This window comes from Xyrauchen texanus, chromosome 40 (genome assembly GCF_025860055.1).
Source record: "Xyrauchen texanus isolate HMW12.3.18 chromosome 40, RBS_HiC_50CHRs, whole genome shotgun sequence".
In the NCBI taxonomy this organism is placed as follows: Eukaryota; Metazoa; Chordata; class Actinopteri; order Cypriniformes; family Catostomidae; genus Xyrauchen; species Xyrauchen texanus.
In genome coordinates, this window is record NC_068315.1 from 12,167,644 (window position 1) to 12,188,976 (window position 21,333).

At 36.8% G+C, this 21,333-nt stretch overlaps 1 protein-coding gene and 1 pseudogene across 2 annotated transcripts in view; both read left to right on the forward strand.

Annotated features, from left to right (window-relative positions):
• Nucleotides 1–10,646: 10,646 nt before the first annotated feature.
• Nucleotides 10,647–14,790, forward strand: LOC127633213 (pseudouridylate synthase TRUB1-like; annotated as a pseudogene).
• A 5,077-nt stretch (nt 14,791–19,867) lies between these two features.
• The window catches only part of LOC127633481 (attractin-like protein 1), a 142,425-nt gene continuing 140,959 nt past the window's right edge, over nt 19,868–21,333 (forward strand). For both annotated transcript variants that reach the window (XM_052112626.1, XM_052112625.1), the window contains exon 1: nt 19,868–20,946. In XM_052112626.1, the coding sequence (XP_051968586.1) occupies nt 20,711–20,946 (236 nt within the window). In that variant the 5' untranslated portion in view covers nt 19,868–20,710. The remainder of the gene's footprint in view (nt 20,947–21,333) is intronic.

Consider the following 21,333-nt stretch of genomic DNA (forward strand, 5'->3'; position numbering starts at 1 on the left):
CACCATTGTGTCACTGAGCAAGGCACTTAACTCCAGGTTGCTCCGGGGGGAAATGTCCCTGTAATAAGTGCACTGTAAGTCGCTTTGGATAAAAGCGTCTGCCAAATGCATAAATGTAAATGTAAATGAATGCCTTACTTAGTGTCTTGAGCAAACCATTGCTCGGTTTGAGCAATCCGGCAAGACTCATTTGCTAAACCAGTGGCATAAGTTTGGTGAGGACTATGTGTTTGAAAGCAGTCATTATTTTTGTCATTATCTGGCATTGCTAGCACCACAAAAATGACACACTTCACATATAAGTTTATAACCAAGGTTAAAGTCCTGTTCCTCCATCACTCCTCCACTCCTCTCCACTTCACCAGCTTATCAGAGAGTGGTGACATCCTACTTACAGGAATGTGCATGGACTCTGCGAGCAGCTTGGGAACAGAGAGACTGAGAGGGGCAGCTTCCTGGTTGGATCAAGCTTAATTAAGCCTGGAACAACAGCTAAAACCCTGTGGCTTTCATGAGGCTGAAACCTCAGCAATCAGCAAGCATGCTCCACTTCCTCTGGCCAGCCTAACTGTGGCAGGTCCGCAGAGCACCAACAAGTACACACAAAGAAGCAGAGCCATTGGCTAAAGGTCAGCGTCACATCTTCCACAGTTCAAAGACTGCAAATGAGACTTTGCTTTTGGCACAAGCAGACCCCACACATAGGGACACCATAGTGAAAGGTAATAATAAACCTTCTTACAGCACCTTATATTGCAATTACCTTATATTGAAAAAGGCTACAGATATCCTACTATAGATATTTGCAGCATCCAGTAATTTGTGTCCAAGCAACATGGAGGAACGATTCATACTATTTATACAGCAAATGCAACTCTGACTAAATGTAGTGACTAAGTAGGACACAAAGAAAGAAAAGTTCATCCATGAAACAGACAGCAAGAATTATGATGTGTCACTCTGCTGAAGTTAAGCAATTGTGTTGCCTTGTCTCTGAGGCAACCCCAAGTCAAACAATGTCTCTGTGCCCTTTGGCCTCCATCCTGTACACCCCATTAGAGACAACTCTCAGAGCCTGAGAGCCACTTAAAGCAATAATATGAGACATATCTTAGAGGGGACGGATTACCTCAAGTAGGGCAGTAATAAGTAGAGCACCCTTTTACAAACCTCCATCTAGCAGTCTGGCAAATAGATCTTTTTTTCTTCTTGTTTTAAAAGAATAATTCACCCAAAAATGAATATGTTCACATCATTTACTCACCCTCATAACATCCCAGATGTGTATTACTTTCGTTCTTCTGCAGAACACAAACTAAGATTTTTATAAGAATATCTCTGTTGTGTGGGTCCATACAATGCAAGTGAATGCTGACCAAAAAAATGTAAAGCTCCAAAAAGAATATAAAAGCAGCATAAAAGTATCCATACAAATCCAGTGGTTTAATCCATGGGTTTGGGTGAGAACAGCCCAAAATGAAATTTTTTTTTGTATTGTCATAATTAAATGCTGGAGAGTGTCTTTCCTCTGCTTGCTCATGATCCAAAGTCAAACATCACCAGCTAACAGTTTATGGCTGATTTTTATGTTTATGTTTCTGTTTGAGGAGGATTTTAAAGGGGAAAAAAATCCCCTTTAAAAAAGAAAACAAAATCCAAGAATAGATCAAAACAGATTTTATATGTATTTTCAATTACTTATTTTCATATGTATTTTGAAAATAAGTAATTATGTATATGTATTTTCAATTACTTATTCCTAATTATTATAAGTGTTGAACATGTTACATTTGCCAGAATGTCTCCCTCACCCAGACATTTGAACTGTTCTCAACAATGATGTATCAAAATAAAATAAATTCTTAATTTAACTTTCTTTCCTAAGAATTTAAAACACATTTTCAATTAATCTGGTATTTATGTGTACCATTTGGATTTGTTAATAATGATCAGGGATGCAAAATCATGAGAAGGGAAAAAGGAGAGAAAGTCATAGCAGGTTTTCCAAGGATATTTTTTCAGTTGATTTTTGTATTGTTGTATACAAAACTTTTTTTTTTTCATAAATTATGAAGGTTTAAGTATTGTTCACCTGGGGGAGGGGTCATTTTTTCACTTCAATATGGAACGGAACATACAGGACGTCCTGGCTAATATAGTAAAGTTTGCATTTGTGACCATGCAAACCAGGGGATTTCTATGCTGTACCAGCAATGATGCGCAAATCGTGTCAGTATTGGCAGCTATTCCTGCTCCAGCCAAATGATAAGGGGCTTCGGATTTCTTTGAGCACTAAGGCTAACACATTTTAATTTTAACAAATTTTAGCTAACCTAGCTAATGTGAGTTCTGTGTGGCTCTTATTACCTTCAGATTATCAGGTCCTTGGTTAATGAGAGCATCTTCACAGCTGGAAGGCATAAATTCCATTGAATTTGAATGGTGTTTCTCTTTTCTCTTTTAAAGAACGAATAATGTCAAAATATCCAAGAAAATAATGCATGTTCTTCTGTGGCCATCGTGATGAAGCAGCTGTTTGCCTCGAGAGCAGTGTGCTGATGTGAGACAGTGCCCGTTATTTGTGCCCGCGATTGTATGCCTCAAGAGAGTCATGAGAGAGAACCTGAAGAGAACGCAAATCTAAACATCTCGCACATCTCTCACTCTAAATATAAAACAGATGTCTCTATCACTTTATGTCAGGAATATTCACTATTTCTTTTGTCAGAAATTAACATTTGTAATCCTGACAGTAATCCCAATTTCTTTTAAATGTAACTGTAATCTGATTACAATATATTTGTATGTAACTGTAACAGATTACAGTTACCTAATTTTTGTACCCTGATTACCTAACACTGCTACAAGTAATCTGTTACTCCCCAAGAATGTCCTGGGGAATTTATGTGAGAGTTGTTGAGAAAGAAAACAGAGTGGTATCACTGCTCTGATTAAAGCCCAAAGAAAAGCAAATCTGAGAATTTCCTACTCTGGATGTTGTTAGGGACGGTTTACTTTTCAGATTCTCACACTGATTCCAGCTGACAGCTTTAACTGGGCTTCCCTAGGGGACGACAATGATCTAGGGTCTGAGAAACAAAGAAAGAGAGAGTGAGGGAATAAACCACGGATGGATGAGTGGAAAAAGGAGGGAGGATATCAAGATTTATGTCCAACAAAGAAAATGTTGAATATTTAAATGTTTGTGATGAATTCTTTCTCTTTGCCAAACTAATTCCAATGTTAAGCACATGTTTGACGCTTTGGCCCCACTGATTATAAGGAAATAGACACATGGATGAAGGCTTGGTGTATGATGTCAAGTGCAAAGGTTAAAGTGAACTCTTGTTACTCCTGGCTACTAAGGGTCACACGGTCATGGTAAGAAAAACAAAGTCTTTGAATATATTAGAGGTCACTGTGAATGGGGCTTCACCAAATTACAACAGTCTGAAGGGAAGCTAGACACGTTCATAGTTAAACACACCTCTTGCCAAAAAGTCTGATGCAAGAGCGTTTACATACCAAAAAGCCCAACAGACATACATAAAATGTCTTAAATGCAAAAAGCATTAGACATCTACTTAGGTTTAAGTGGCAATTTTTGTCAATTAGATGATATCCAGAGGATGCAGATATGTAAACAAAACCTACCAATTGCTTAATATCAAAACTCTAAACAGGGGAGACATATTATAATAATTATTTTACTATATAAAAAAAATACAATTACATGCCATTCTACAGAACAATTAATCTGGTCATTTGATAGCACACTATATTAAACACATTCTGACTAGTTAATGCCATTCTTCATCCACCCTGTATCCCATTTCTCTCTTCTGAACTCAATGGAACTCTCTACTGTCTATCAGGGTTAGGGTAATTGCAATTATAAGCATGGATACATCATTATACTGTATGACCAGCTCCTTCATTTTTCATCAGTTCTAAGGGGTTTTCCCTTTTTGCAAGTAAAAATGAATAATGTTGCTTTTTAAGAATCATTTCTATGACAAGCAAGTCTTAAAACACATGTTGCAATAATAGCGGGGTAGAGGACTGTGGCACATGGCAGCAGTAGCCTAATTCTTTAAATAGACTCAGCATCAAAATCAATTCCAGTGGTTGTGGTGAGTCTGTAATTGAAGCCCAGAAATCATTTAAACTGTCAAAGCAAGAATAACAACAGTACTGGTCAGTAATACTACATTGAAGACAGGGCTCCAGACTAAAAAAAATTACTTAACTAAAACATTAAGGAGTCTAATGGCTGTTTTAGTCACCAAATAATATAATTTCTCGATTTAGATTATTGTTCAGAAACATGATAGAAAGCAGAAGAATAGGAAGACAGCTGATAACCCATTAATCAATGGTTTTATAAACAGTATACACAGTTGAGAAGATATGCAACATTGCATTGACCTTTTGTCTCATCAGTGTTCACACCCCTTTCATAATTTATACAAATATAAGAGATTTTTTTTTATTTAGTACTACCCTTCAGAATCTACATAAGCAGATATTTACATAAAGCATAGTATGCATATAGTAGTGTGTTGTCTTCTTGAGCATTAATGTGTGTAATAGTTGTGTACGAGTCCCTCAATTGTCCTAACTGCCAAAAGCTGGATCTCTTTTATTTATATATATATATATATATATATATATATATATATATATATATATATATATATTGCAATTTAGATTTTTGTTTTTCAGAACTTCTTAAACTACTTCAAAGAGTTCTCTTAAAACAAATCTACCACATACAGCAATGACAGCTTCACAGATACTTGGCATTCTAGCAGTCAGTTTGTCCAGATAGTCAGGTGACAATTCACCCCACGCTTCCTGTAGCATTTGCCATAGATGTAGCTGTCTTGTTGGCACTTCTCTCGCACCTTACAGTCTAGCTGATCCCACAAAAGCTCAATGGGGTTAAGATCCATAACACTCTTCCAATTATCTGTTGTCCAATGTCTGTGTTCCTTTGCCCACTCTAACCTTTAGTTTTTGTTTTTTCTGTTTCAAAAGTGGCTTTTTCTTTGCAATCTGTCCCATAAGCAGGGTTGGGGAGTAACAGAATACATGTAACGGGATTAAGTATTTAAAATGCAAAATATAAGTAACTGTATTCTACTACAGTTACAATTGAAATAATTGGCAATTAGAATACAGTTACATTCAAAAAGTATTTTGATAACTGAAGAGATTACTTTACGTTTTATTGTCATTTGTTTAATTTAATATTTAGTCCTTTCAGATGGAAAACATTTATACATATACATTATGCAATACAAAGTGCATTTGAACAGAGGTGAAACACTTTCTTATTATGTGTTACATTCATATAATCAGACAGAGAAGTAAGTTTTAAGTAAGTTTGGAGGAAATAGAAATAAACCTTGTGTAATTGTGTAAAAAACATTTTACATGCACATGTAGCCAGATGCTCATGTTTTTTTTATCAAGAAAATTCACGTTGGATCATAATTTCTTTTTTCTAGTAAGACCTTTGATATTAGGGCCAAAATCTTATTCTTGATAATACTTTTTGTATTGTTTTCCTGTAAAAATATCAAGAAATCCTTAAAGCAAGATCAACTTGATTGATCTTTTTAGAAACAACACTACATAAGATATTTCGGTTTTTCAGAGAATGTATTTTTAACATGCGTATTTTGTCGTACTGTACTGGCGGAGTTTTTATAGTCAAAACCAGTGAAATCTACCAGTGCTGAAGAAGTAATCCAAAGTATTTAGAATTTAGAATACGTTACTGACCTTGATTAACCTAATGGAATACGTTACAAATGACATTTAACAGCATGTAAAACGGAGCAGCGATATGCAGAAAAGAAGAGAACCCACCCCCCACCCTCCCGTTTTTTTTTGGCAATTTCAAGCATTGTATTGCCTTCATTCATCAAAACAATGATCGACTGAGTTTCTAGACAAAGTTGTTTCTTTTTTGCTATTATTGACCTTAAGACATGCCAGTCTATTGCATACTGTGGCATTTTAATGTTAAGCTTCATTTAATGAACCAAATAGCTTTCAGCTGTGTTTGTTATAATGGCAAGTGATTTTCTAGGTTCAAATTAGCAATTTTGCATGATTACTCAAGCATAAGGTGTTGGAGTGATGGCTGCTGGAAATGGGGTCTGTCTAGATAAAAAAAGAAATCCAAATAGTGATGGTGCTGTTTTTTACATCAGTAATGTCCTGACTATAGCTACTTTGTGATCAGTTGAATGCCCCTTTGGTGAATTAAAGTACCAATTTCTTTCAAAACAGCTAAATATGTACATTATTCCAAACATTTAGCCACCAGTGTATATATAAATTGGTGCAGAACTTTTAATTATAAAAATAGCCAGAAATACACAAGGAACTCCTGTTTTGAAATGTCTGCATTCCCAGTTGTAAACACACTGAAAGATGATTCGCTGAGAAAGTGACTCTGATTCAAACTGCTAACCTGAGATTCTGAGTTCAAACCCTTCTATTTTCAGGTGATTCATGAAAAAGACCCAGTTCAAAAGAGTAATTTGATTACGAACCTCTTGCGCTGGGTTTGTTGTTGCGTGCAGTGCAGTGAGCTCGTCAGAAACTGAACAAGTCTAAAGCAGCTGGAGACACACTGGTGCTGGTGCACGCTCTAAAGATGTATTCAATAACTCACAAGATGACATCTGATGAAACCGCATATGAACGCAACCCTACTGTTGCCAGTGGCGACTAGATTTTAAATTATTGTCACAATCAATTATTTTGGTCACATTTGATTTATAATAAAAAGTGTATATCCTTTCTTACACTGATCATCCACAACTCATCAATAAGGCATTTCCATCCACAGAACTGCCCCTCACTGAGTAAATTATAGAGACTGTTGTGCGTGAAAATCTCAAAAGATCAGCAGTAACAGAAATACTCCAACCTGCCCATCTGGCACCAACAATCATCTATGCGATTACCTAATCAGCCAATCGTGTGGCAGCCGTGAAGCTTATAAAATCATGCAGATATGGGTCAGGAGCTTCAGATAATTCACATGAAAAAATGTGATCTCAGTGATTTCAACTGTGAAAAAATTGTTTGTGCCAGATGGGCTGGTTTGAGTATTTCTGTAACTGCTGATCTCCTGGGATTTTTACACACAACAGTTTCTAGAATTTACTCAGAATGGTGCCAAAAAAATCCAATGAGCGGCAGTTTTGTGGACGGAAATGCCTTGTTGATGAGAGAGGTCAACAGAGAATGGCCAGACTGGTTCGAACTCGACAAAGTCTACGGTAACTCAGATAAGCACTCTGTACTGTTTGGCGGCATGAGGGCGACCTACACAATATTAGGCAGGTGGTTTATATGTTGAGGCTGATATGCTGAGAACTTTTCTGACCCATGAAAAGAAAAAATATTTTCTTCGATTTTTTTATCTTCTTATTTTTTTTAAGAATCTGTGTTGGTTTCTATGTACTGCATTTTTCATGTTTTTATTTTATTTTTCCTTCACCTGTACTTCTTGCCTTTATGACTCAGTGATTGTATTCATACATTGTTGGATCTGTGTAATTTTGTACATCTTATTGAATATTTACACTGAACCTTCTGTTTTTTTTTTTTTTTAAATCCACAGTTTTAGCACAATATGTGGACTTTTCAAACGTTCCCTCACCACGCCATCTACAGTATTATCATGTTTCAGCACAATGTGTGGACTTTTCAGAAGATCCCTTAACCACAGTATAAAACATTGTTAAATTAACGATCTGGAATGATTTCGCCATGACGCCATGTGACCAGCTTATCATTTATACACGCATCATTTCATTTTTAATTACAGGATAATCCCGTATGAGCAAAGTGTGGATGCGGAAAATCTTGAGTTTATCGGGAGAAATTGTAAATTTGAATACCGCGAGAGGAAATCGGGAGAAACCAGGTAAAATCGTTGTGTTGGCAGGTATGGTCCAGCTAACATCAATAGCACAAAATGCTAATAATAGACTAACTGTGTCCTACTACTTGACCTCAGAAAACAAGGTATATTGTAATTACGTTCTTTAAGTCACTGCAAAACATTATATAATGCTTAGCAGTAGCTGATGTACATTTACAAGAATGTAGACTATATTTGAAAATATATAAAAGTTTGATGTAATATAGTAATTTATGTAATTAATTTTTTATATAAATTTATTAAAGGGGTCATATAATGCCATTTTTGTACAAGTTAATATGAATCTTTAGGGTCTAAATGAAAACTTTGTAATATACTTTTATTAAAAATTCTCATTAGTATTTTAAGAAAACACTAATTTTACCTGCTCAAAAACAGCTCTGTTTTCAGCACGCCGTTCAGTGCATATGACTTTAAATGATAATGAGCTTTGGTCACCCGCCCCTCCGTACATAGTTTTTAATAACACAATAACCATAGCGTTGTTCATTATAAACGTGGGATTATGAATTATATTGAGAACGTCGTAACGTTATGGAAAACATGCCGTAATGTACCCTGAGTGTAAACATTAGCCACATTCATTGTGAAGCGTGCAAGCGATTTGCAAAGATTGATATAAAGGTTAATAAAACGTTACACTTACTACTTCTGGAGGTGCAGAGGGAATATAAATAGTTGGTACCGAATCTTTTTTCAGCAGCAGCTTCTTAGCAAAACCAGCTTTATAATGACCCTCGTTTATAAAGCAGTCTGGTGAAAAATGATTCGCGCAAACATGAACGCATTGACGTTGCTCGTGGGGAATATTCCCATCGTAAACAAAACTCAGCCACTGCGTCTTCAGCGGTTCAGATTTAGGAACATCAAAATGACTGCTGTGTTCGTTATTACACCGAAGAACAGAACACCACAATTAAATCGCTTAGGCGCCATTCTGCTCCAGTGTATCAACAATGATGACGGACTATGATTGACAGCTCGCTCACGAGCGAGGGCGGGTCTGTGTTGAAACACTGCTGTCAATCAACAATCCTGGGAGGGGCGTCCGACCGTGTGACGTCACAAGGTCGAACGGCTCGATTTGAGGCAGGGGAAAATATATAAGGAGATTAAAACAAAAACACTGGATGGATTTTTATCATAATAGGATGGTTGTGTACAGGCACAGCCAACACACATTTCAGTACAATCAACTTGAAAAAGTGCATGTACCATTATATGACCCCTTTAAATTAGCTACATGAAGTATATAATGTATATAGTTAATGTAATAAATAACTTATTACATAAATCAAAAGTTTCCAAACCTCGCTGCCCAAAAGGTTAAATATTTCGTAACCTTGTCCAACCTCTCATCAGTCATTTGTCTAGATAAGTGAATGAATGATTATTTAAGCATTAGGTATACCAGTTATAATTATACTGTATGCAGCATTATTACTAGTTTAATGTATATGGAGCGTGTTTGTGGATCTGAAAATTAACCAATATACTCGCAACTATGCATCAAGAACAAAGTTCAAGACTCTCAGGAGTAGAGACAGTCTCGTCGAGTACCGGCCAAGTTCAAATGCAGGTTAATTTCTACATAAGTCACAATAGTCCAACATTTCGAACATAAACAAACAAACACGAGTCGATCGAAATTGTCATGAGTGTGAATAAGACACTAACACATAAGAAAACCTGGTTACCTATCGTTGACATGATGCAGAATGAAAAGCTGTGGATTTGCTTCCCGAAATGATGGTACTGGCCAGAAATGCTCCTTTCTCTCCAAAGTACAGTTTCCCGTATTCAGTCAGACAGATAATGTGCGAGCTCTCTTCCCATGAGCGCTTGACAAGCATTGCAGCGATTAATACAAAGAGCGAGTGAATAACGGGAACGGGAGGCTTTCACAATGGGCGTGCCTTTGGTAAACGCATGATGGACGGTTATGTGGCCACAGTTGCAGTGAAATAAAGTTGATCTGTTGAATCATTTTAGGTTACGATTAGCGACAAATGGACATCATTTGGGATTTTCTGACCTCAATAATATTATGATGTTGCCTTCTAAGCTTTTATATTATCTTTCAGAACCTTTCATATTTTTCCATACATGCAGTTGCAAATCAATATGACCCCATCATTTACTACAATATTTTAAAGGTCCTATTAAAATTATTTTATTTTTTTTAAATCTTCATTATATAGGCTATAGCATAGGCCAATACTGTATATGTCCTGCTGTTTAACCATAATATTTGGTATGAATCGTATTATGCTCGTTTAACACGTCTATACGCCGATAAATGTTTTCTAACATTTTATTGCATTAAACAATTTAACTAATAAATGAGTCATCCCATTCATTGTTTTTGTTAACACAAAACTCATCCATTATCCAATTCATCCATTAGCTACTTAGCCCGAACTGTTAATGTGTAGATATCGCCATCTTGTGGTAGTTTCATATTTTTCTTTGAGCCTCGAAGACAATATTGTTTTCCCAATGTAACTTTTTAGTATAAAATCTACATACTATTATTTAATAAGCAACACTCAACTAAATGTTCGCTCAAAGACAAACACGTTGATGTCCGTGTTTGTATTTAAGTGACTGTTAAAAGAACTAAAATTACCGCACATTAATGACGTCACTATTTTACGCCGTGATACCAACAAGAATGACTGGCGTGTCAACTGTCCATATCGGTTCATTATCCAAACTGCAGTCCCTGAATGGTATATTTTCCATTTATAAGAAACAGGGACCCACTTCGTCAGATGTGTTAAACACTCTGAAGAAGGATCTTTTAAAAGGCAAGCAAATCTTTATGATGGGTTTCTGTTAGGGCATCTTTGAGTAATGCAGCCCAGTGCAGCTCATTTCGACCATATCTGATCAGTAGATTAGATGGTGAATGTTGTTGCCAGAATACATTTGATTCCGTAACGTGTTTATTCTGACACAAAGGCTGGTGTTAAGAATCCCAACACACGCAAATGAAAGAAGCAACCTTTAAAAATTGGTAAATAATCAAATCTTTTTATCGTCTTCCACTGTGAAGTATCATAGTATAAACAACAATGATAATCAATTAAGGTTTTACAATAAAGGCTGACCTATGTAATTACTGCGCCACCGAACGGAGTTGAACGTTTGTTTTCAAACAGCTTTCTGAATACCTCCCCTGTCTGTTTTGATCAACCGAACAGATAGTCCTGCCCAAAACTCACGCCATTGGTTGAGTCAGTGCTATATCGGTATGGACTGGTCACTCAAAACAGCAGAGAAATTTGTATAGTGCCACAGAGACACAGTGTTTACAGTCTTTTAGAAAATGAACCTACAAATATATAGCAGTGGTCTCTGCATATTAAGCTGGGATAAGATAAATTATTTTAACAGAAAAAGTTACACACTTCAGCTTTAAGACGACCAATAGTAAATCAAGATTGATTCATTTTCCAAGCTGTTACATAATATACAGAACACATGCCTGTTTTACAGTGGTTTGAATTGGTGAAGGAACCAAGATGCTCACCACCATGCTTGCAGGATCAAGGGTAAGCATGTTCTGGTCACGCTAAAGATGCACTGTGTAAATGTTGCTCAGACATCTAGTGGTGTAAATGCAGCATTACGTAATACCCAATGTTCTCTTTTACGAATGTCATTGCAAGAATGCGCTATTTGCAGTCAGCTTGAAAGCATCAGATTACAACTAATTATTCAGATAAAGAGACTGATGGTGCTCTCAAGTCATGTCAGAATGATCGTATTTACGAGTTGAATGCACATGAACGGGACCACAAAGTCGTAATTATGAGTGGGACTCTGGATTTTCTTTGAGCTCTGAGTTGGGTGCGTGTCAATTTAAGAATCATGGAAGAAGCAAATTGTTATTGGTAATAATTCAGTTTTACTTGTGGATGTTGACTGCACATTAAGGTTTGTATTAGAGCTGCATAATTCTGGATAAATTGAGAATCACAATTTCTTTGCTTAGAATTAAGATCACGATTCGGAAGAAAAATGCTTATTTCAGTGATTTACAAAACCTGGACATAAGCGTATTAAATATAGAAACGTATAATTTACTAGAGGTTCTGACAAAATGTTCTCTTCATTAATCTATGCAAAAATGCAATACAGTTGTAAATCAAATATATAATTTTAAAATGTCCTAAATCCACAAGAGGGTGCAACAAACACATTATAAACCAAACAGCACCTTGTGATTATTAATCAAATAAAATTAACAAATCCTGTTAAAAATTGAATTATATATATATATGATTATGATACTGATTTAACCTGTTTCTCACATGCTAAGATAAAGAAAAACGAGCATTCATCACAAGACCTAAGTGCATGGGAAGTGAGTATAGTCAGATCATGGTAATTTTTGTAGCTTCGGTGGCTATTCAAATATTGAACTGGACAGAGATTATGTCCCACTCCTAGCTAATCGTGGCTGCACCCTGCCTTTTGTACAGCACTGTGCTGGACATACATCTTTGGCCATTGCGTTTTAGTTTATTCAGCGTCTCGTGCAGGAGCGCTGTGCTTTGTAGTTACCATATAAAGTATAAAGTTTATCAACATTTAAAAACATGTCTTGAAGTGAATTTAAATTTGACCTTCTTACAAATGCATGCCACTTGAATGTTAATATGCATTGCAGAATCACTGTCATTTAGAAATGAGATTGCGTGGGTGTCTGAATCAAGATCGCAATCTTTTAATGATTACTTGTGCAGCTCTAGTTTGTATGAATTTTTGTCCTGTTAATTAAGAGGAAGGATAAAGTTTATCAGAAAATAATACTCATTTAGCTGGCTTATGACTCAAAACAGCAGAGAAATTTGTATAGTGCCACAGAGACACAGTGTTTACAGTCTTTTAGAAAATTAACCTACAAATATCTAGCAGTTGTCTTTGCATATTAAGCTGGGATAAGATAAATTATTTTAACAGAAAAGTTACACACTTCAACTTTAAGACGACCAATAGTAAATCAAGATTGATTCATTTTTCAAGCTGTTACATACTATACAGAACACATGCCTGTTTTACAGTGGTTTGAATTGGTGAAGGAACCAAGATGCTCACCACCATGCTTGCAGGATCAAGGGTAAGCATGTTCTGGGTCACGCTAAAGATGCACTGTGTAAATGTTGCTCAGACACCTAGTGGTGTAAATGCAGTATTACGTAATACCCAAAGTTCTCTTTTACGAATGTCATTGCAAAAATATGCTATTTAAAGATGGGTCCATTCTTTCTAAATAAAACCACTTGAACGCACATCATATCATATGTACCATCTCCGACCTCGTAAGTACAAACTTCCCAGAAGGCTTGAATGCACCATAATATTCGTCTGGTCATGTGATCTTAACATGGCTGCAATCATAAATGTGCGCCCAGAACCATATGTAAAATTAAGCAGTTTTTCTCTCATGCACATAATTTTAAACATATTTTCCAAAAATACTTTCCCACTTTTACTATTTCTTTCTGTGTAAAAGTTTAGCTTTTTAGTTTAACAAAAAGAGTGTGCCTTTAATCTTTCTCCATGTTTCATTTCCCTTTTCTATTACTGTACTATTTGATTTACTTTTATAAAGAAATACTCAGCTGTTGGGGAGTTGATACACTTGACATCACTGGAAGTGTTGTTGAAGAGAGGAGTTATGGTGAGAATCATAATGTATTTGGTTTTACTTCTAAAATGGAAAATTATACCTCATGAAAGTCAGTATATGAGTATTGTAAAGTTTGCTTGTGGAGTTTATGACGTAGCATGTAAATTATGTTAGGAGATTACTATTTGCAGAAATAGTATTTTAACAGCTTTTTCTTTTTTTTTTTTTTTTACAGATCACAGCACAAAAGAGGCTTTTGAAGAGAAGTTAAAGGAGTTTACTGGGGAAATTATGCAGATTCCACATCTGAGTCAGTCCATTCTGTCTCATACATACTCTTTATACATGCTTTAGACAGCATTATGTTTCTTGAAAACATTTTTTTTTTTTTTTGCATTTAAAGATATTCAGCACTGAAGAAAGATGGCAAGCGCATGTCTGTCCTGCTCAAGCAAGGACAAGAGGCTAAACCTGCACATCCAGTTACTGTGTACAATCGGTCTTTACAAGATTTCAGCCCTCCGCTCTTCTCCTTAGGTTAGTCATTTATATGCTATATTTGGAAAGACTATTGTTGCAAATTTCTCCATAAAATGAAAATGAATGGGGCCTAAAGGCTGTCATTCTCCTCTTCATTTCTGTTCCTCGAAAGAAAGACTTTTTTGTGTGTAAATGCTGACAGAATTTTCATTTTTGGGTGAACTTTCCTTTTAAGAGTGCACATTAGTTGATAAAGCATTTTATGCCACACTGAATACCTTAGATTTCTCACAAAACTGAAATGTACTTTTATTTACAGATGTTGAGTGTGGAGGCGGGTTTTATGTTAGAAGTCTGATTGATGATCTTGGAAAGGTAGAGCTCTAAAATATATTCAATCTAATACCATCATCTAACATGAATGGTAATATTTCATTTACACGGCATGTGTAATCTGAGTTACACCACTCTGCTTGCAGGAACTGCCAAGGAACTGACCCGGACCAAGCAGGGTCAGTTCACCTTGGAGGAGCATGCATTGAGGGAGGATCACTGGACATTGACAGACATCTCACAGGCTTTGCAGCCATGCCCAAAGCCAACAGGGCAACAGAAGAATGCAGAGAAAACAAAATCAAAGGATAAACCCAGCTCATCTAAATCTAAGAACGATAATGGAGACCAGAACAATGATTAAAGGTGCTTAAACATCCCGTGAGATAAACTATGTTCTCAGTGAGAGAATTGTTGGAAATTGTCTGGTCCACTTTGATTTGATTCTAGATTCTCTGCCACTACCCTTGTGAATCCCACTGCATGGCCATATATGGTTCTTGTAATTAAGGATAAGACGGGTGGCGTCAGTGAAGTTGGTGGATTTAGTGGATTACATAGTGGAAGTAAACAAGTTCAGAATCAAAGCCAATGAAGTTTCAAAGAGCTTTTTTATTTTTATTGTTTCATTATAATAACCACTTGGCTGTAGTCCCAATGGTACCAAGGGAAATAAATGATCTTTATTTTTTATACATTGAAATAGATTTTGGTAAAGTTAAACTGCACTTATTTTGGTGACAAAAAACCCATTGGCACTGACATGATGTCAATATTTAATTATAGAAGCCCAAATGTGATGTAGCTAGTGGGTTTTTTTTTTTTTTTTTTTTTATCATTACAGCTGATGGCAGGGGCCAATGCACCTAATGAAATGTCAGTGTAGAAAAATATACTTGAATAAAATGCAGTTATTTTCATTGCTAATAAATACCCAAGTCCTTTAATTTGTTTAATTCCATCCCAGCAAAAAAACAACCATACTTAATTACACTCAATGTGCAATTTAAATACTTGCTACATAATAACATATATCCACACTCTACCAAATGGCTCCTCTCAACAAAACAAACGGCAATGGGTTATTGTTCATACACATACAATTTTGGAATGCCATAAATTTCATATCCTTGTATTAGTATGCATTTTTGCATACTACTGATATATTTATAGTAATATCTTGATTTAATAGTAGAATTGACAGAGTTTTACATTTCTCAAATCTATACACAAAAAAAATCAATTGTGCAATACAAATTGTACACTCCTTAAAAAAAGGCTTGTATTGTTATGTTGCAAAAAAGCCATCAAATGCACAGAAACGCCTTTTCACAGATTTATTTAAAGCAACATGATCGTAGCCTTTGACTCCATTCATTCAGGTTTTCCAGAGTGTTTTTATGTGCTCAATCAGCAGATGCAGCATACTAAAATGCTAATCCCTTTTAGTCAGGGATGAAGATTACATTCAGCTCCTGCTCCCTGACTCTGTCCATCCATAATTTAATGAAATTATGAACAAAGACCAAAATCATGGGAAATCACTATGTGAAATATAAAACCCATCCCCTCCCATCAGTGCATGTATTTTATTAGCTTTAGAAAGGAGTCTAAATACACATCTCAACATTGCTACAGAAAAACAGATAGTATAACTTTTACTTTTAGCTCAAATTAAAATGTGTATTACATTATGCAATTGTAGCTGTTATGCCTCCTACATAGCTGCAATGCTTGTATACCATACTGTTAAATGTGTGTTTACCATCTGGGGCACTATAGTGCTTCGCCATAGTGAAGGGTTTATTATTGCATGCCTGAAGTGCAGAGCATTGAATCGTAAATCTCTTGTGCTTTCCCACATGACAATACACTGCCTGGCCAAAAAATAAGTCATCGTTTGGATTTAAATAATGGTTATGATCTGGGGTTGTTTCAGTTTGTCAGGTCTAGGCTCAGCAAAGTTATGTGGCTATAAAATGTAAAGTCTTTGGGATGTGCTGGAGAAGACTTAAGTGGTTTGACTCTACCATCATCAATACAAGATCTCGGCCAAAAATTAACAATAAATAATGGAAATTAATGTTGTGACATTGCATAAGGTTGTCAAAACAATGCCACGTCGAATGCGTGCCGTAATCAAAGCTAAAGGCGCTTTTGGTGACGGTAGAGTCAAACCACTCCGTAAAGTCTTCTCATCCCATGACCTTCAGTGGGATTAAGATCAGGACTCTGCGGTGGCCAGTTCATGTGAAAATTATTCCTCGTGCTACCTGAACCATTTTTTTTCACAATTTGAGCTTGATGAATCTTGGCATTGTCATCCTGGAATATGCCCGTGCTTTACAGGGAATAAGAAATTCATTGATGGGATAACCTGAACATTCAGTACATTCAGGTAATCGGGTTTTATTTTATTGCTGCATAATATTCTGGCTGAGCCCAGACCTGACCAATTGAAGCCATTCAATTATCATATCATAACCATTATTTAAATCCAAACAGTGATTTATTTATTTATTTTTTGGCCAGGCTGTGTATATGCTAATCCTGCAGGCCACTGGTGTTGCATCTCTGTGCAGTTATGCCACGTGCTTTCTGACAGGCAGGGACATGCAAGTGCAGTTACTGTGGTGCTCAGTGAATTTGACTTGATATAGCCCAAGGCTCTGATTTTTTTCACTCCTCTGTTTAAAGTCTGAAGAGAAAGTGTCATTTTCCCCAGTGGGTCATGAAAGAATATAGGACTCTTCTAGTTGAGACAGGGATGTTCTTTAAGTCTGGAATATTGTTTAAATGAGAAGCTCAAAAGTCTCAATGACACAATAAAAATTTGGAGCACATATTGATTAAATTAGGTAGTGTCGCATAACATGCCCAGGACCTTTTCAAATCAACATCAAGGTTTTAGGTTAGAAATATACAGTAACAATATTTTGGAAAAGTGTATGTTTTATAGTACTGTCACTATTTTCTTCAACTTTATCACCACTTTTACTTTCACTGGTTTATTTGAATAACCTGCCAATAAACAGGTTAACCAGTGAAAGTAAAAATTTTATTAATAGTTGTGATAAATTTGAAGAAAATAGTGACAGCACAATAAAACATACACTTTTTGGCCATGTGTTGGAACAAATTAATTTTAAAAAGTACAAATATTCAATGTTGTCTTTTTATGAGATCATACAAGCTGCATGCATAATTATAATAAAATTATTGGCAAAATGCTGTTTAAAATAGTTCTTGATAGAGTATAGTGTCACACAACAGGACATTTCAGCTTTAAAAAATAGAAAAAAAATACATCATACATTTGTAAATAAAATCTGCCTTTTGCAAGATCCAAGCTGCAACAAATATGCTCACCATATTTTGCCTTTTTTAATCAGACTTTTAATCATAAGGTAAAATGCTGTTAAAAATAGCTTTATATAACATTTCACTCCACAGATCAACTGTCAGCTTTCCAAAAACTGTTTATGTAAACTACCCATTAACATTTATGTTTTGTAGAATTGCCAAGGGCAATGTTGGCAATGTATGAATTACTCTAAATATAATTGCAATTTCCTCTTTAAAGCAAGGATATCATTTTAGGTATATCGTATTCAGTGCTATAATATAATTACATTATGTTGTTATTCTACTGTTTAGTCCCTGACGGAATTGGGATCATGTGATGAGAATTAAATAAAAAGGGATGTCTATGAGGCGGCACGGTGATGCAGCGTTTAGCACTGTCGCCTCACAGCAAGAAGGTCGTGGGTTCAAACCCTGGTTGCCCTGGCCTTTCTGTGTGGAGTTTGCATGTTCTCCCCGTGTCTGTGTGGGTTCTCTCTGGGTACTCCGGCTTCCTCCCACCATCCAAAAGACATGCAGGCTAGGTTAATTGGTGTCTCCAAAAAAATTGCCCTAGGTGTGGATGTGGATGTGGAGGTGAGTGTGAGTGTATGTCTGTCTATGTGTGGCCCTGCGATGGACTGGCGACCTGTCCAGGGTGTCCCCCGCCTTTCGCCCAATGTTAGCTGGGATAGGCTCCAGCCCCCCGCGACCCTGTACACAGGATAAGCGGTTGACGATGGATGGATGGATGGGATGTCTATGAGGTGTAAGAAGCATTACAACAGACTACACAGGCTAGTGATTGTCACGTGTGGAATATTCAAAAATCTCATTTGAACTGAGTTTTTAATTACATTATAACAATGGCCAGATATACAGTTCATCGGAGTATACAGGATGTTTCACTTCCTTATGGTCCACAAACCCTCCCCATCTTTTGCTTGGCAAACAAAGAACAAAATGAAAATACTAAATCTGAATAACTAAACCGCTTAAATTCTTCATTGGACCTTAATGTTTTATATATAATACATTATACTTCCTCAGAAACCGTTTACATAGTGCTAATGATTGCTTTGACATACACATGCATTTGTGCTGACCATATTTAGCCTTTTTTTGGTGTGTGTGTTTTGATCACACTGCAGGTGACAAACCCCTGCTCCATATTAAAGCACACTTATAGCAAGTGAGTAATGCCACATGTTTCTGGTGTATTAAATGGTGATAATAATAAAATAATGGTACCCAAAGGGCAGCAGGGTACAAGATGTCTGCCATCCTGCTGTAATTTGGTTACCGTTTAAGTCCTATGAACTCGGCTAAAAGCAGAATATAATTTACCGAGATGCACCTAACACTTAAAAGAGGAGACAGAGTTCACTATTGAGATGGTTTAAAAGTGTAATTGGTTTCTGCGTGATAATACCTTGATAGTCAATCATTTAAGATGTTGTACAATTAAGAATTGAGATCATTGACATTTGTAGTCTTTTGAAGGGCCTAAGCAAACCCCTTGGTTATGATTGTCCCCCTGGAGGCCCCCTGGTGGATTAAGGGCCATGAGCTGCAGTTTCTGCCAAGAAATGGCCCTGAGTGAGATGGTGAAGTGGACTTGTTACGATGCCAGAGGGAGGTATCATATATCATAGTATTATTGCACTCATTATGTATAATATTGTGCTGAAATGTACTGGCACACTTTCTGCAGTAGTTGCATAGATTAAATAATATGTTATAATTTTAAATTCTGGAAAATTGCTTGCTATCATAGTGGCTTGGTTGGCTGTCACATATAAATGTAAACACTAAACAACACTTCATCTAATCTAACAAATGTTGTTAACAATTCCATTGTATCCATAGGAAATAGGGAAGATCTTCCATCTGCAAATAAATATAAATAAAATACTAAGAAATCCGACATGTCGGTAAAACTACCCAGAGAAGTGGTACACAATGTTTGACGAAGCACCTCAAGTACTGCAATGGACAGTCCAAGAGACACTGCAGGCGACTGTCTCTTTAATGTCATCTTCCCATTGAGCATGCGCGAATATCTTCGTATTGAGCTTGCTCAAACCCGAGCAGCCAGCCAGTGCGAGCAGCGCATACTAAGGGATCGTACACACCGAAGGCTTGTTTTTTTTTTTTTTTTCAACACGCTCGGACGAAAAGGGAACGTACCTGTCCTGAAGGCCGAGGCTGAATAGAAAGCAACAGAAATATGCGTAAAGCGGATAATACCTCAGGTTTTCCAAATTCCTCAGCGTAACGGACAACAGCAGAAACAACATCCATGTTACTGACTGCTGCGGTTAGAAAGGATGCTTTCCCCTCGAAAAACACCTTTAACGGGCCCATTTAGCCTTTCCCGTGGCTTATGAACGTTTGCCCACACAACCCTGAAGGTTTAAAGGCTTCAAACACCACCAGCAGTGCATTTGGGAAGCCAGCTGAATGTTTACGCTTTAAGATGGCTGCTGCGGAGGGTCTGTGGGATCAGAGTAAGACCGTTGAATAATATGATGCTTTAACGCTGGAAATATCCAGTCACTTGAGTTATGGTTGTAGTTTGGGGGAAAGCCTTTTTTCAATGGTATGGAGAATTATTTCCAGCCCTGTAACTGCAGGAGGTAACGTCGGAAATTCCTACCCTGCTTCAGAAACACAATGAGGCGAGACAGCTGATTTAATATGCCTGTGTTTATGCTGATTTGATCATATCACGCTCGGATCTGGGGTTTTCCCATTAAATGATCGCCTAGATTTTAGGATAAAAGGGGTGATCGCTGATATTTAAGGGACATTCATGATCTGGTACTGGAAGTGAATGGGTACCCCCTGCTGTTATAATTGAAACAAGCCGGGCCTCAGAAAGCAGGAAAGAAAGTTCCCAATATATTGATACCCAATCTAACAACAGCAAATCTAAAGACATGGTTGCTGGGAAGAGGATACTCAGACCTGAGCTGTTTCTGGTCAGGCAGAGACTGCGGGGCGTGCACAGATGTTTATGGCTGTGTGTGATGTTCTCCCTGGTGCTGATATCAGACGGCTCTCCATCTAAACAGTGCGAGAAGAGCTGTTTGTCGGGCAGGTGTGTGAACGGATCCTGCGCCTGTGATCGTGGGTGGGTTGGGGACCAGTGTCAACACTGCCAGGGAAGATTCAAGTGAGTATTAAATGAGATATTTATACTTGCTCTCAGCTTTGGTGGTCAGGATGTTTTCAAGTGCTTGTTTGTCAAACTCCGCTTCACTGATAAGTTCTTTATAATTGTGCATGTTAGTGGATGTGACGTATGTGTTTGCATTTAGGATCAGCATAATTTATAAAGCATGATTGCTGCATTTTCAAATTTGTCTGGAATTTCTGGAAAATTTAAGAGGGACTTTTCACATGTGTGCGCCATCTGGGGGGAAAAAAAGAGAAGAAATGTGGAGCATTTGTTCTTAACTGATCACTCCTCTCAGACCATTTTTATGTGGTTTAAATATCTAGATTCCATTTACACATTGAACATGTCTTTTTTGGTATACTCCTGGCAAATCCCATTGGT